Source organism: Desmodus rotundus, chromosome 3 (genome assembly GCF_022682495.2).
Source record: "Desmodus rotundus isolate HL8 chromosome 3, HLdesRot8A.1, whole genome shotgun sequence".
In the NCBI taxonomy this organism is placed as follows: domain Eukaryota; kingdom Metazoa; phylum Chordata; class Mammalia; order Chiroptera; family Phyllostomidae; genus Desmodus; species Desmodus rotundus.
Window position 1 is genome coordinate 34,186,177 of NC_071389.1, and position 16,507 is coordinate 34,202,683.

General features: G+C 40.9%; 1 protein-coding gene across 1 annotated transcript in view; it reads left to right on the forward strand.

Annotated features, from left to right (window-relative positions):
- The first annotated feature begins 4,164 nt into the window (after nt 1-4,164).
- The window catches only part of RNF11 (ring finger protein 11), a 43,827-nt gene continuing 31,484 nt past the window's right edge, over nt 4,165-16,507 (forward strand). Inside the window, exon 1 of the mRNA XM_024571189.3 lies at nt 4,165-4,777. Within this exon, the coding sequence (XP_024426957.1) occupies nt 4,655-4,777 (123 nt within the window). The 5' untranslated portion in view covers nt 4,165-4,654. The remainder of the gene's footprint in view (nt 4,778-16,507) is intronic.

The following is a 16,507-nucleotide window of genomic DNA, read 5'->3' on the forward strand; positions in this document are numbered from 1 at the left end:
CAGACTGTTGACAGTGGGGAGGCTATGTATGTGTGGGGGCAGGCTGTATATGGTAACTCTCTGTACCTTCTGCTTAATATCGTTGTGAACCTAAAACTTCTCTAAAAAAAATAAACCCTACATTATAAAAAAATCTGGCTCTCATATCTGCTTCTGCATTAGATCTTCCGCTGTCAGAGAAAACCAGAGCCAGACAGAGGTTAGTGGTGAAGGTAAATTTTATTCTTTTATTCAAGAACTGTTATAATAGGGGAAGAGAAACCTCAGTGTAGAACTGTTCTCCATTCTGAATACTAAAAGGACAAATGGGGATTTGTGGATAAAGAACAAAATAGGGAGTCAGTGATAAGGGAAATTCTAGCTAAACCCACTTAATAGGATTTTTGCCCAAGGCAAGTCAACATGGTCAGATGCCTAGGGTGGGGGATTCTGGCTAACCTGACTCACCTAGATTCTTGCTAAAACTGGAATAAGTGGGCCAAGCACAGAACCCAAGGTTGGGGCTTTTAAAAGTTAGAGGAGGCTGGCAGAGTTAGGTCAGGGCAGTCTGTCACTGCAATAGTCCTGGTTACTATTTCTAATTTTAAGTTTTGTGATTAGGTCATGCTCTGGTCTACAGGGCACTTCCCAAGGTCTCCTTTATAAAGAGGGTTAGGAAGAGTGATCACTGAATAGCTTCCTCGTTACGAAGGTGCGTGTGTATGCTAAAGGCATTCAAATAAGTCTTCCCCATTCCATTGTTTTTACATACTGAAGGAGGAATACCATGACGAAAAAATATGTAGTCCTCTCCCACAGCTATTATGCAACTGGTAAAGGCCGCTGGTATACGATTCAAATCCTGGCTTTATCTCTGAATAGCCACGTAATTACAGGACAGGAACCAGGCCTGGAGAAGCTCTGTCTGCCTCAGGCCTGCCTGCAGTATGTGGGTTCTTGCCTTCGTGAAGGACAGATTTCACAAGTCTACGTGATTTTGAGAGTACCTTTATTTAAAGTGGGGGCAGTGAAACAAGGAAGGGCTTTGGGTAGAAGAAGCAACAGGACAGACCCTAGGCAGGGCTGCTTTGGCTCTCTGGAGACATCATGGTAAAGAAGTGAGCCAAGGTGGGGCTGTTTTTGGCTTACTGAAAAGTCAGAAAAAAGGGGACCTTGGAGACAGGTTCAGGGGTTTAGCCTGGGACAAGTTGGCACTGCTCATTGCTCCCTTGATTACAAGTCTCTTGAGGTCCCTTAGACTTTAGTAAAGTAAAGATGCACACCTGGGAGGGAAGTAAAGTGTGGGCCTGTTCCTGATAGGGAAAGCAAGCACTGAGTCCTTCAGCTTTGAGGGTGTTTAAAGGCTAGGAGTTTACAGGAGGTCTTAGGGGAGGATCTCAATAGAATATTCATCAGCTTTATGCTGCTGCACCAAAATAAGATTTATTCCTTTGACTTCATTTGTTCTTGGGTGTGCTTGACACAAATGGCCCTACAGTGGTACCTCGGTAGTCGTCATTAATTCACTCCAGAACTCATGGCAAGTTCCAAAACCGACAAGTACAGATCAGAACAATGAAGCATTTTCTCTTGCGGGATGGTGGCATGCCTCATACAAGTTCTAGCAAGTGTAATGAGTCCCCAGCAAGCATTAAGCACTGAAACATTTTTTTCTCATCAAAATGCAACAAGTACAGGGTTTGACGAGTTCTGAAGCTGAGGAGTACAGAGGTATGACTACAATTGGATTTCTGCTATGGACCTCCCTAAGTAGGGTGATTTAAGCTCTTTACCCTCTGATTAGGCAGATGTGTAAACCATTTACTCTTAAGTGATTTTGGTTAGGGAAGGTAGGATTTTGCAATTTACTAAATGGCTGTAAACTGCTTGGTTATTTAGCTATCTGTCTAAGTTTTCCTATTCCACTTTTCCTGGCTTACTGGCCTGTCTCAATATGAACCATTCTTCTGTTCCCACAAAACAAGAATATCAATATATACATTTCAGGGCTCTTATGAGTCTGGCTCAGACTAATAAATGACAGTTATGATTATATATGTTAAAAATCACATTGAAATATTCATATGTGATATACAGATACACACAATATAATACAATAATAGATCCCATTTATTTTACATTGTTACATATATTCCAACTAAGTGAAATCAAGGACAGCTATACAAAGAAAGTGGTCTTAAAAGATGGCTGGATTTCAACAGAAGGGATAAATAGCCTGTCAAAAAGTCAGAAGTGGAAAAGCATAGGGAAAATTGAGGGGCATGGCAAGTAGCGTGATGTGACTGGAGTGTAAGGATGCCCAGCTGGAGCTGGAGATAAGGATGGGACCAAATGGTGCAAGGTCTTAATGCCATGCAGAATTTCTGAACCACAAGTCTATGAACGCTCTGTGATCTCATTTTTTTCATGGCAGTAGGGTGGAGAATAGACAGATGATTCAGAGGCAATGGCTTCATTAAGAAGCTGTTGCAATTAGAGGATACAAGGAAATGGCAAAGGGGGAAAAGAGGCATATGCTTGAAATTCTGTCCCCAAAGGATCCAATAATTTCACTTTTTCAAGCTAGAGAGAATTAAAAAATCACTTTGTGGGGTGTGTGAAAGATTTTGATACAAACACCTATTTAGATGGGAGCTTATTAATGGGAAAGAAGGCAAGTCTTGGAGAAGGTCATACAGCCAAAAAAAAAAGTTATATTTAATATGGGATATGAGTACATTTAAATATATAGTGATTTTGTAGAATAAGGACTCCAAGAATCCTTTCAGAGCCTCACCCAGATGGTCTAATCACTCTCTTCTGGCTCATCTAAAAATCTCTGGTGGGTGAAGCAGAGGACTCATTTGTTTGTCTTCCCAGCTGGAATCTGGGCTCCATAAGGAACAAGCCAGATCTGGTAAACCAGTTTTCCTAGTGCTTAGGATCTGGAGCCTAAATAAATAAATAAAAAATTTAAAACAAATAAATAAAAATCAGTAAATGGTGGACAAAAGAAAAGGAGTCAAGACTCACTTCTTGTCTTCTTGTTGAATGAATATTAGGAGCATTCTCATCTTTCTTGTGACTTTTTTTCCTTTTATATATTGCTTTTTGAGTTGTTCATTCCACCAAGAAGAGAGCCTACTCTACCTCAGGCAATGGGCCAGACCTTGCACAGAAGAGAGACAGATGATTCAGCCTGATCAGACTGTGACAGAGAAAAGCCCAGGGACTGAAAGCACAGAGGAGGTGACTAACCCAGACTGGAGGGTCAGAGAGGTTTCCCAGGAGAATGAAGTTGAGTCCAGGAAGTCTGAGTGGGGATAATGGATAGCCTGAGAGAGGTAGAAGGTCCGGACTGAATTTCTGTTAAAGAAACAATACGTGTAAAGGCCTCAACGAGAGGGAACGGTTTTCTAGACAGCCTAGAGTTTAGAATATGTGAAGAGACAACGCTACTAATAAGACTAGGGAGGTAGGTAGATTTGTAAACCATTTAAAAATGAATACATAGTTATAACAGTATCGGGAAGATGTTGAAAGTTTCAAACAGAACGATATGATCAGATTTACATTTTTAAAAGGTAAGTCAATTGTTCACGAGTCTCAGTCCGACCCGACAAGGGTGAATGCAGAGAGAACAGCTGTGAGTATCCCAATAGCTGTGGACAAGAAATAGTGGTGGCTTTGGACTATGGTGGTGGGAACGCAAAGAGAGAGAAGAATCTGAGATACCCAACCGGAGGAAGAATCTCTCTGGCTGTGATGTAGTAGGATAAGGAAGTGACTGGATAGACAGGGAAGGTTCGTGAGCGAGCTTGGATTTTATCTTTAAGGGATAAAGAGGAAGCCATTTAATACTTTAACCATGGGAGTGCTACATTCAGATGTAGCTTTATAAATAGATCTCTTGGCAAAAGCTTGTGAGAAGACTGTGAAGCAGCGCACGAGCAAGGGCTGAGACCAGCAAAGAGGGAAAAGTGCCTGTGGGGAGCACCAGAAACTTTACAGAGGTTTTGGAGTCAGGTACCGAACCAACGGGCTACGCAGACACACACGCGGCCCCGAGAACAGCTGACCGAGGCGTGGTGGGAGGGGGACAGGCGGAGGAGGGTCGCAGCCGGAGCTGCCCACGCCTCCTGGCGCCGGGGGCGGGACCAGAGCACGCACGGCGGCGTGACGCGGGGCCGCAGCTGGCCTCGTTTTGGCCGCCGCCGCCGCTTTGAGGCGGAGTAGGATGAGGCCCGCGGCAGCGGCTCCGGCGTCTGCAAGGGCAGCGGCAGCTGAGGCAGCAGCTGAGGCAGCCGAGACGGCCGCGCCCCCCCCTCCTGACCTGGATTAGACCCAGCAGCTCCGTGGCCGCCGCCGCCCCGCGGGGGGGCGGGGTGGGGAAGTGTTTCGTCTCCCCGCCCGCCCCCCCCACCACGTCGCCGCCTCGCAGTAGTCTACTGCCGCGACCCCAGCGGAGCCCGCGGCCCAGCCTTGAGCCCCCACCCCCGGGGGCTGGCATGAGCGGCCCTTCGGCGGCGCCCGGGGGCGGGGGAGCCGCCGCCGCCTAAGCCCCGGCCTGCGGTCCGACCCCACCTCGCTGACCGAGGCTGACCGCGGAGCTTACGAAAGACCCCGCCACTGCTTTCTCCCCTACCCCGCAGATCACACACCCTAGCCCTGGAAGATGGGGAACTGCCTCAAATCCCCCACTTCGGATGACATCTCCCTGCTTCACGAGTCTCAGTCCGACAGGGCTAGTTTTGGCGAGGGGACGGAGCCGGATCAGGAGCCTCCGCCGCCATATCAGGTAGGGGAGGGTGTATGTTGGAGAAGACGGGGTGCGAGTAGAGGCACCTCCCGCCGAGATTGAGGGGGCTTCGAGGCTGTCACTACCCCTGGCCTCTGGGAGGCCTGGCCTGCGGGGTGGGGGTGGGGGGCGGTGGCGCGTTGACCCCCTTAGGGCTAGATCTAAGGGTGATTGCTCCCCATTCCCAGGATTGGGGGCATCTTTCACCTCTTAAGCACGGTGTGGTGATGGTACTCTGTCCTTGAGTTCTTGGATCTGGGTATGTGATCATGTCCTCATGGCCAGCGGCTGGTGGCTCGCTTGTGGAGTTGGGAGTGACATTTTCCTGCCTTTATGTCTGAGTCCTGGAGTCTGAGGTGTGAGGTTGGGAGATGATTTTCTTATCTCACAGCCACCTGGATTATGGGTTCTGGATGGGTGGTTGCCCCCCGCGCCATTTATGTTTTCATTTGTGATCATCCTCTTTTCCCTCCCTCCTCTCCCCCTTCCCCGTTTGTATCAACTGGACCTGGTAGGTGTGCATTTTTTCTACTGGGAAGATCTTCAAGTAGTGATTTTAGTCCTATCAGGTCGAGAGTTAGTTGTTCAAAAAAAGAGAGAGAGTGTTACTTGTTTATATGTTTATATATTAATTTTTAAACTCCTCCTTCTTTACTCCACCCCATGACACACCTTTTAAACGCTCTGACTTAATAAAACTTGATTGTCTTGAACTTTGGAAACCTTTAAACCTGACTTTAGAAGAACCTTCTGTTACTCGTGTTTCCCCCTTTGTATCAAAGAGTTTTTCCTCAATAGTTTCATTGCTTTTTGTACAGCAATCAGCATATCCAGATGTGTCTACTACAGAGATTTCAGCCCTCTTGAGAAAACTTAAGAAATGTGGATGTTATAATCCATAATATATACAAACCTTTCCTCTACTTCTTCAGTTTTAAATGATGTTGGTTAAAAACTTTTTTCCAGAAGGGCTTGCATAGTTAAGTGGCTTCATTTTTTTCCTGAGGGGGTTCAGTTTTCTAATTGGGCAGTCTCCTTTGTTGTTTCATGGTGACATCATTATCTAGTGTTATTCTTTTCTCATTCCTGTGTAAACCAGTGTCTCATGACACCAGAAAAACCTGATCACACAAGCTGGTTTTCTGAATAAAACCCTTCAGGGGCTTTTCCTAAACACCAGTGAAGTCTAATCTTAATTGTGGCATACAGAAGCCTCCATGACTTACCTCAGTTCCGTATTCCAGGTTTACCAGATACACCACCAGCCTGTTCATACCTCTCTGCCTTTGCTCCAGTTGCTCTTTCTGCTTGGAGCCCTTCCCCCAAGGTCGCCCAGGTGATCATATAATCCTCTTTGAGGAGTCAGCTCTCCTGTGTCTTCATTCCCCTCCCTCCCATCCTGAACCCATCAGTCCCTTGTTCGTGTCCCCCTGCACCCTCTACATTTCCATAAACAGCACAAAGAACACTTGAGTGTTAATGTCCTTGTTTAGTTAGATGTATGTGTCATCCTTGAGGCATTTCCCTCCTCCCACAGTGTAAACTGCATGCAAGTAGGGACCCTGTGTCTGTCTCCAGTTTGCTCTTAATGTCCCCCCAGCATCTGGCTCGTAGTAGATACTCAGTAACTGGGGGATAAATGAAGACTGTAAGCCCCGAGAACATGATATATATCCCCAATGCTTTGTGCAATTTCTGGCTTAAAAAAGCACTTAAATATTGAATGAATTAATGAATAGGAATTCAGTATTATGTTTTGTAGATTTACACATCCTTGTCTTCCAAACAATGTCACAGGGGAAGTCTCTTTAGAAAATCCAAGCTAAATCTGTATGTCTTTCTCAATCTTTGAAGCAAGTAAATTGTTTATATTTTACTCTTTGTTTCCCTCAAAATACTGTAAGAATATGTATGTTATTTCACTTTTATCAGTAAAATTTTTGTAGCGGTATGAATTTTTTTTCAAAATTTCCTTTCATATTCCTAGTCCCTTTCCAGGCAAATTAAGTGTCTTTGACTTACTACTCTTTTTCTCTTATCCTTATGATAACATACTGTTGAGAGTTTTATTTGCCTTTTCCAGGAGGACTAGATGATAATGAGAGGATTTTTTTTTTTTTTTTGTATCATGGAGAAACATGTTATTTGTGACAGTTGGAGTTTTTTGTGGTTCACCTTTTTGAAATGAATGACCCAGATGCTGATATGCAAATTTGGTGGCAATTGAAAGGAAATAATTTCTTTGAAAAATGGGAGCATAAAAAGAGAAACTTTGTTAGAAAAAAATTTGTCTCCCCTGAAGGAAATAAGATTTTTAGGAATGGTGTATTTAGATGACCTGAGAAATACCAATCCAAGATAAATGATTTATATTTTAAGTGGACAAAAGTAACTTTTTTTTTCATTAAATAGTACATAATTAACAGTTACAAAATATTGGCTAATTTCTTTAAAGAATAGTCTCAGCTGCAATAGTTTTAAAAAAAATTTTATGTAAAGGAAATAGCTGATTATAAGGGAACACACTGGTATTTTTCTGTAGTGAGTAGTTAAGAGATTTTTGTGTTTGTGTTGCACAGTGTAAATATATGCCAAGAACTCCATATTGTAAACTTTTTTGTAAATTCCAGTTATTTCCTGTTAGCAGGATCTGACAGATTTTTTTTATTTTTTAAAAGTAAGCACTGCACCATTACAGTCACAGTTTATATAGGAAGTACATATTTCTCCCCTGGGTTTCTTTAGTTGCCTCCTAACCGGTCTCTTACCTTCCCAATAGTATCTTCTTAAAACTGAGCCACCAGAGTGATTATGGTAAAACAGATCATGACACCCTGCTCAGCCTTCTATGGATCCCCATTTCATTCAACATAAAAGCCAGTTCCTTACAGTGCCTCATAAACCCTATATAATCTCTACCCCCTGCCCCACACATGCCTCTCTTGACACCCGCACTGCTCTCCCCACTGCTGGCTTCCCTTTAACCTTTCTGGTTTCCTAGTTGCTAGGATATTCCAGGACCTTTGCCCTGGTTTCTGTGCCTGGAGTGCTCTAACCTCAGGTATCCGGTGGCTGACTCCCTCACCTCCTTCATGTCTTTACTCAAAAGACACCTAAAACCTTCTCTGTCCACCCTATCTAAAATTGCAACCTGCCACAATGTCCTGGAATTCTTCCCTCCTCTGTTCCGTTTTGTCCCCATAGCATTTATCACTTTCTGATACACTTTCCTTACTTACGATTATTTATTATCTGTCTCCTCCCACTAAGTGGTAAGCTCCCCAAGGTAAATCCTGAGGAAAGGGGATTTTATTAAAAATTGTTTTATAAGTACCTAGAACAGTACCTGGCACACATTAGGCACTCAGTTATTGGTTGTGTGAATGTATTTCTTTTAAATGAATTTACGTATTTATTTTGAGTCAAGTGCATTTGAATGTCTTATCAGAACTATGTATATTCATAGTGCCTTTTCCCCTTTACTATGGATCATTTTTAAGGAATCAATTTTAAAAATCAAATCTCAATAATATTAAATGTAGGAATTAGTTTACAATAATTATTGATAATATAGGGTTTTTTTTCACCCTGTGTATATTCTATAACAAACCATTTGTCTTATGAAAAAGTAATTGAATCCTTGTCCTTAAAAATTAGAGGGAAGAAGTCACAGCTTTTCTTGAATTAGAAGGTAAAAATAAAGAAATCTGATATGCTCCCTATTCTCTCCTTCCTGAGTGTTTAGAAATAATACAAAGGAAATTGGCCCATCCAAGACAGTCTCAGAAGGGTTGGGTAAGTCATGGAAGAGTAGAGAATGAAGGTCTTTAAGAGGAAAGGGCCTGGTAGGTAGCCCAGGACCCAAAGGTATGAATTGGTTGAGGTACCACTGTCATTCTAAGACCCTCTTTGTCATATGCTAATTCAAGAGCGGCATTCTATTAAAAGAGCCTAATACTGCCTTGGTCGGGTGGCTCAATTGGTTGAGCATCGTTGTCCCATAAACGAAAGGGTAATGGATAATAGTCCCCAGTCAGGGCAGGGAAGGGAGACAACCAATCTGTTTCTCTCTCACATCCATGTTTATCTCTCTCCCTTATTCTTTCTAAAAGCAATGAATAAAAAGATGTCCTTGGGTGAGGATAAAACAAAATTTTAAATGTGCTTGAGATTTTTAAAACAAAATTATTGTGAATATAGCAGTGAGTGCAAATGTAGTTTTCGTTTTAGAGTCTGATGGTTCTAAATTCAAATTCTGGTTATCACTTACACATAAAATATGAAGAGAGTTTATTAGGTTATGTTGTATTTTGAGGAACTTCTTTTACAAGTTACAAATCATAACATTTCGGATATTTCAAATTGTGACGGAGTAAAGCTTTCTTCAAGATACATTTTTTTAAAAAAGGCTTCATCCCCTATAGAACTCATTAAAAGCAACAACCCTTCCTTTAAAAATCTAGACTATAATATAATGAAATGCTTATTTTTTAAGCTTCAGAACTATAATATATTAATATCTTGTTTTTCTGATACCTTTATGAAATCGAATTCAGGTAATTGAAGTTTTATTTTATGTTTTAGCATTTTGGTGGAAATGGTAGCCTAGTGCTCAAAATGTATTGAACATATCTTGGTCTTAATGAACAAATTATTTAATTTAAAAATCAATGCCCTATGTATGAAACTTCATGTTTCCCCTCTTGAAGTCCTGCCTTTTCATTGAGGTTCAGAATAACTTCAACCTCTTTAATAAAGCCTTCCCGACCATTTTTTCCCCCTCTCTCTCCTGATTTTGTTTTTATTATTTATCTAGAAATCACATATTACCGTAAAAATTAGCTCTGGTGCTTTAACGATTATTATTTTTTCAGATTACAGTTTCCTTAAAAATTAGAATGATGAAAGATTTTAAATTTTCTAGGTGGAGTGGAATGGTACCTCACTCATTGGAGACACCCAGTGACTACCTTAGAACTATGCCATCTCCCTCTTACACTGTTACCACCACATTTGAGGTCCTCATGACCTCCACAGTAACCTAGTTGACATCTCTCCTCCCCATTCATTTCATTCCTTGCTGCTAGACAAATTCTATCCAGATCAGATCCCTTGCCTCTTACTCTTAATCTGTAATGATTCTTCATGACTCATCATTGAAGATGTCTGTTTTAGATCCCTGTCAAAGTCATAATCTGACTCCTTATATACTTTTCCTGCTTTTTGAGTCTGACTCTAGTGAGACTAAACAGTTTGCTGTAATCTATATATGCTTTCCATTTTCCATCCTCTGCCTTTGCTCATTCTATTCCCATTGCCAGGAATGCTCTTCTCTTAATTTCCAATGTAAATCCTAGCTTTTAATGTCCAGCTCAAATACTATGAATCTTTTTCTGAATCTTTGGGGGAATCTTCTTCCCCCAATATGAATAATTTCTTAATCTGAACTCCTTGAGGATTTCATTTATCATTCTTAGGACACTTTCTTTATCCTTCCTATTTGATTTTAATTATAACAATGTTACATCTCCTTTACTAGAGTCCCAAGTCTGATGATTCATCTTTGCATTGCTAGAACTACGCTTTTCACATAGCAGGCACTCAAATACTTGAGTAAATGGGAAATTCAGTTACTGTTTTTCTATAAGAGAGTGAAGTTTTATGCTTGTTTGCTTCTGTATAAATTGTTCGCAGAATCATGTACTTTAATGTTTGGCCTTTGTACTTTAAAAGGTTCTGCTAGTTTTTCTCTCCCACATTAACTATTTTTATCTGACTGTATTCGGTTTTGTCCTGTCACTTCTAGTTTTTAAAGTGTATGAGGTTTGAGAAAGTTAATATTTCTATATCTTTTTCATTTGAATTTGGTTTGTTTTCTGTGTAGTTCAGCTTGTCCTGATCTTTTTTTTAAATAAATAAGCAAAGATTATTTGTTTGCTTATTTACTTACAATTTTTTGTTGCAGGGGATTTGTTTGTTTACGCTTGATCTCCCACTCTGGATGTCCTTTAATTAATCTGATTCTTTGCCATTAAGAATGTATGCACCTTTAAGACTAGGGCAGTCTGTGTCACTTTAATTCTGGAGCTAATTATAGGGTAACTTGAGAAGATGGGGTAACGAGTTACTTGATCCAAAAACTTGCCTTTCTTAAAATATTTTTTAATTAATACTTTCTAGAAACCTTTATATTTTATTAAAAAATTCAGATCTTTTAAAATCATAGTAAACTCACAGTTATTAACGACCACACCTAAAACAAAAACAAGAGCAAACTAGGCAAACAACTAGAACAGGAACAGAACCATAGAGATGGAGATCACATGGAGGGTTGTCAATAGGGGAGTGGGAGGGGGAGAGGGGGGAAAGGTACAGAGAATAAGTAGCATAGATGATAGGTGGAAAATAGACAGGGGGAGGGTAAGAATAGTGCAGGAAATGTAGAAGCCAAAGAACTTATAAGTATGACCCATGGACATGAACTATAGGGGGGAATGTGGGAGGGAGGGAGTGGGCAGGATGGAGTGGAGTGGGGGGGGAATGGGACAACTGTAATAGCATAATCAAATATATTTAAAAAAATAGAATAATTTGTTCAGCATTGTGAAATTAATTTGTGTTCTTATATGTATGTGATAGTAGTTCATATATTTTCATTGCTGTACACTATTCAATAACAGGTATATATTTAGTTTTTCCTACAACATTATATTACAGTAATTTTCAAAAATACAGAAAAGTTGACAGAATTGTTAGGACACCCATATTCCTACTACTTAGATTCTACAGTTAATATTTTTGCCATACTTGTTTTTATACATAGACATCCCTCTATCAAACCATCCTCTTTTTTGATACATTTCAAAATAAGTTGCCAGGTAGTTTCCAAAGTGGTTTCACCAAGTTACACACCTATCAGCCATGTGTGAGAGTCCTATTTGCACTACATCCTTACCAGCACCTGATACTGTCGGTCTATTTTAGACATTTTGATAAGTGTGTAGAGTATTTTATTGTGGTTTTAATTTGCATTTCCCCAATGAGAAATTCATCCAATACGCATACTAATATGTGGGGTTTTTTTGTGGCTGGCCTCTTTCACTTAGCATAACATTTTCAAGATTCATCTATGTTGTAGCATGTATCAGGACTTCGTTCCTTTCTGTTGTGAAATATTCCATTGTATGCGTCTACCTCATTTTGTTTAGCCATTTATCAGTTGGTGAACATTGAGTTTCCATTTTTTGTTTCTTATGAATGCTGCTGTGAACATTTGTATGCAAGTTTTTATACAGATGTGTTTTTATTTCTCTTAGTTATATACCTACTGGTGGAATTGCTGTGTCATATAATTCTATGTTTAACCTTCTGAGGAACTGCCAGACTGTTTCCAAAGCACTTGTACCATTTTACATACCCACCAGCAGAGCTCAAGGGTTCCAATTTCTACATGTTGCTGCCAAAACTTGCTATATTTTTTATTATTATTATTATTATAAGTGACTATAAAGTATCTCATTGTGATTTCTACTGCATTTCACTAAAGGCTAATACCATTAAACATATTTTCATGTTCTTATTGGCCATTTGTGTATCTACTTTGGAGAAGTTTTTAATCGAGTTGTCCATTATTGAGCTGTAAGGGTTCTTTATATATTCTGGTCCCTTGTCAGATACATGATTTGTAAAAGTTTTCTACCATTTTGTGGGTTGTCTTTTCACTTTCTTCATAGTGTTATTTGAAGCACAAAAGTCATTCTAGTGAAATTCAGTTTATTTTTTTCTTTTGTCACTTTATTTTTTATTTTTATTTTAAAGAAAGGCATACTGCCATGCACAGCACCTCATCTAAATGTGTCTGGAGTCTTGGGAGTTTGACTACCCTACATTCTCCTACAATGTACCTTAAGAGTTTGTTCGGTGGAGGTTCTAGCAGGGGAATGCAACTACTCTACCCTTCACTGAGGACTGGTCCTCTCCTCTAGTAGGGAAGGTTGTCCTCTTTGACCAAGTGTGCAGCTTTGGGAGGGATTCACATGGATCGATGAGAGAGGAAGAGGACACCAGCCTAACCAGCCATATCTGCTGAATCAACCCTGGTGTCAGTGGGGTGACAGATGTTACAGCCAGATCACCCTCACATCCTTTTTTGTGCTTTAGCTTTTGGTATAGTGTCTAAGTTTTGCCTAAGATGACAAAGATTTACTCCTATGTTTTCTTCTAAGTTATTTTTAGCTTGTACACTTAGGTATGTGATCCATTTGGAGTTAATTTTTGTGTATAGTGTAGGAAGCCTCAGATTCAATCTTTTGTGTGTGACTATCCTGTTGTTACAGCACCATTTGTTTTTTTCTTGTTAAAAATTTTTTTTAATTATATTTTATTGATCATACTATTTCAGTTGTTCCAGTGTTTCCCTCTTTGGCCCCCTCTATTCAGTACTCCACATTCCCTCAGGCAATCCCCATACCATTGTTCATGTCCATGGGTCATACCTATACATTCTTTGGCTATTCTATTTCCTATACTATACCTCCCCATGGTTATTCTTTAACTACCAATTTGTACTTCCTAATCTCCTCACCTCTTCTGCCATTCCCCACACTGCCCCCCCCATCTAGAAACCAGCAAAACGCTCTCCATATCTATGATTCTGTCTCTATTGTTGTTTGCTTAATTTGTTTTTCAGATTAAATTGTTGATAGATTGGTGCTATTTTTTTCTATTTTATTGTTCATAGTCTTGATCTTTTTCTTAAGTAAGTCCCTTTAACATTTCTTATAATAATGGTTTGGTGATAATGAACTCCTTTAGTTTTTTTTTTTGTCTGGGAAGATCTTTATCTGCCCTTCAGTCCTAATGATATCTTTGGTAGGTAGAACAATCTTGGCTGTTCATGACTTTGAATATTTTTTGTCAACCCCTTGTAGCCTATAAAGTCTCTTTAAGAAATCAGCTGACAGTCTTATCTGAACTCCCCTGTAGTTAACTACCTAGTTTTCTCTTGCTACATTTAAGATTCTGTCTTTATCTTTAACCTTTGGCATTTTAATTATGATGTATCTTGGAGTGGGCCTCTTTGCATCCATCTTGTTTGGGACTCTATGTGCTTCCTGGACTTGCATATCTATTTCCTAGTTTTCTTTTATTATTTTTTCAAATAGATTTCCAGTTTATTGCTCTTTCTCTTCTATATCTGGTACCCCTATGATGTAAATGTTGGAACACTTGAAGTTGTCCCAGATGCTGCTTACACTATCCTTGTTATTTTGGATTCTGGTTTGGGACTTGCTCTTTTTTTCTTCTTGTTCTGATGGGTAGTTTTTCATTTCCTTATGTTCCAAGTCATTGATTTGTTTCTCGGCTTCATCTACTGTCTCCCTACAAATTGTTCTTTATTCCAATTAGTGTATCCTTTGTTTCTGATAGGATCTTTTTTGTGCTGTTGAGGTCCTCACTAAGTTCCTTGAGCATCCTTGTAATCATTGTTTTCAAATGATTACAAGGATGTGCATCTGATAGATTGCTTATCTCCATTTTGTTTAATTCTTTTTCTGGAGTTTTGATCTGTTCTTTGATTTGGGCCATGTCTCTCTGTCTCCTCATTTTGGCAGCCTCCCTGTGTTTGTTTCTATGTATTAGGTAGAGCTGCTATGACTCCCTGTCTTGGTAGTGTGGCCTAATATAGTAGGTGTTTTGTGGGGTCCAGTGGCACAACCTCCCCTATCACCCAAGCTAGGTACTCAAGGTGTGACCTTCGAATGGGCTAAGTACACCCTCCTCTTGTAGTTGAGCTTTGATTGCTTTTGGCAGGTCAATGGGAGGGATTTACCCAGGCCAGTCAGCTACCAGGACTGGCTGTGACCACAGACCACCAACCTCTGCCCTCCGTGGAGGAACATTGTGCAGTGGCAGGGTGGTGTTCTGATGTGGTCTGTAGCTGTCCACTGGATGCACAGTCTCTGGGATTTCCCAGTTGGTGCAGGCAAGGTCAGCCTCAACCTGTGTTTTGCCTCGGAGGCTCCCTGCATGAGCTATAATGCAATCTGAGATGGCTGCCACTGTGCTGGGTTTGGAGATTTCTAGGAGAAGCCAAGCTGTGAGCCTAGGCTGGCTGCTGCTAATGCTGGGCCTGGGGCCACTAGCAAGAGGTACAGGGCCTGGGGGTTCACTGAGGCTGGCTATTGCTTTTTGGAGAGGATGTAGGAAGTTGTGAAGCATGAGGTAATACCAGCCATTCATATGGAAAAATCACTGTTAACAACTTGAATGGGTCTGTAGGTTGAGTGGGATGGAATCCCAGGGTATCTCCACAGTGGGGCGGGGCAAACAGTATTAGCCAGGTTGATGGAATCTCAGATATGGCATCTGCCTCCAGGCTCTGTGGCTCTGTATGGGGGAGGGATCAAAAAAGGGACAGAGGCCTCTGCCTGCCTTTCTCTCTGGGAGAAAGCTGTCCCCCAGCTTTCATATGCCAGATACTTCTTTTCCTCCCTGTATTCCTCTGGTGTCTTTCAATCTGCCAGCCTGGTGCTGGAGCTCAGAAGGAGTGAGTCTGAGTATGTTTTTGTGTGTTCTTTAAGAGGAACTGCTTGAGACTCTAGAACTTTCTTCCACCAACTCAATCCCCGCTGGTTTTGTAGCCATAAGTTACTAGGACCTATCTTTCAGACAATGGAACCATGGGCTTTGGGACCCGGTGCTGGGCTAGGACTCCTCGCTCCTGAGGTATCCCTCCTGAATTTTTATCTACCACATGTGGATGTGGGACCAGCCCGTTCTGCATCTCTGCCCTTCCTTCCAGTCTGGATGGATGTAGATTCTTTAATTCTGTAGTTGTTGGACCTCCATTCAACTCGATTTGTGATGGTTCTGTAGTTTAGTTGTAATTTTGACATGGTTGTATGAGGAAGCGAGCCATATATACCTATTCTCCCATCTTGAGTAGAAGTCCCTACAGCACCATTTGTTGAAATGAGTGTTACTTCCCCATTGTCTTGGTATTCCTGCCCACAATCAATTGACCGTAAGTGTAAGGGTTTATTTCTGGACACTTCAGTTACGTTCCATTGATCTTTATATATATCCTTAATGCTAGTACTACCCTAGCTTTCTGTAAGTTCTAAGTACAGAAAGTGTGAATTCCCAACTTTGTTATTATTCAACATTGTTTTTACTACTCTTAGTTTCTTGTAATTCCTTATGAATTTTAGGATCAGTTGTTAATTTATAAGCCAGCTGGGATTTTATAGGGTCATATTTAAATTTTTATTTTACTTTTAAAAAGATTTTATTTATTTATTTTTTGAGAGGGTAAGGGATGGGATAGGGAGAGAAACATTAAGGTATGTGAGATACATTGATCGGTTGCTTCTGGTACTCCCCCACCCCCACCCGAACTTGGAGACCTGACCTGCAACCCAGGCATGTACCCAGACTGGGAATCAAACTGGTGACCTTTGGGGTTGCAGGCTGGCACTCAATCCACTGAGCCATACTAGCCAGGGGTAATTTTTTTTAAAGGTTTTATAGTGAGGGGAAGGGAGTGAGAAAGAAGGGTTGAGAAACATCTATGTGTGAGAAAAACTTTGTCTGCCTCTTGTTCGCTCCAGCTGTGGGCCTGGCCCTCAAGTCAGACACATGCCCTGACTGGGAATTGATCAGGTGACCTTTCAGTTTGGGAGATGACACGCAACCCTCTGAGCTATACCAGTTAGGGCTTGAATTTTT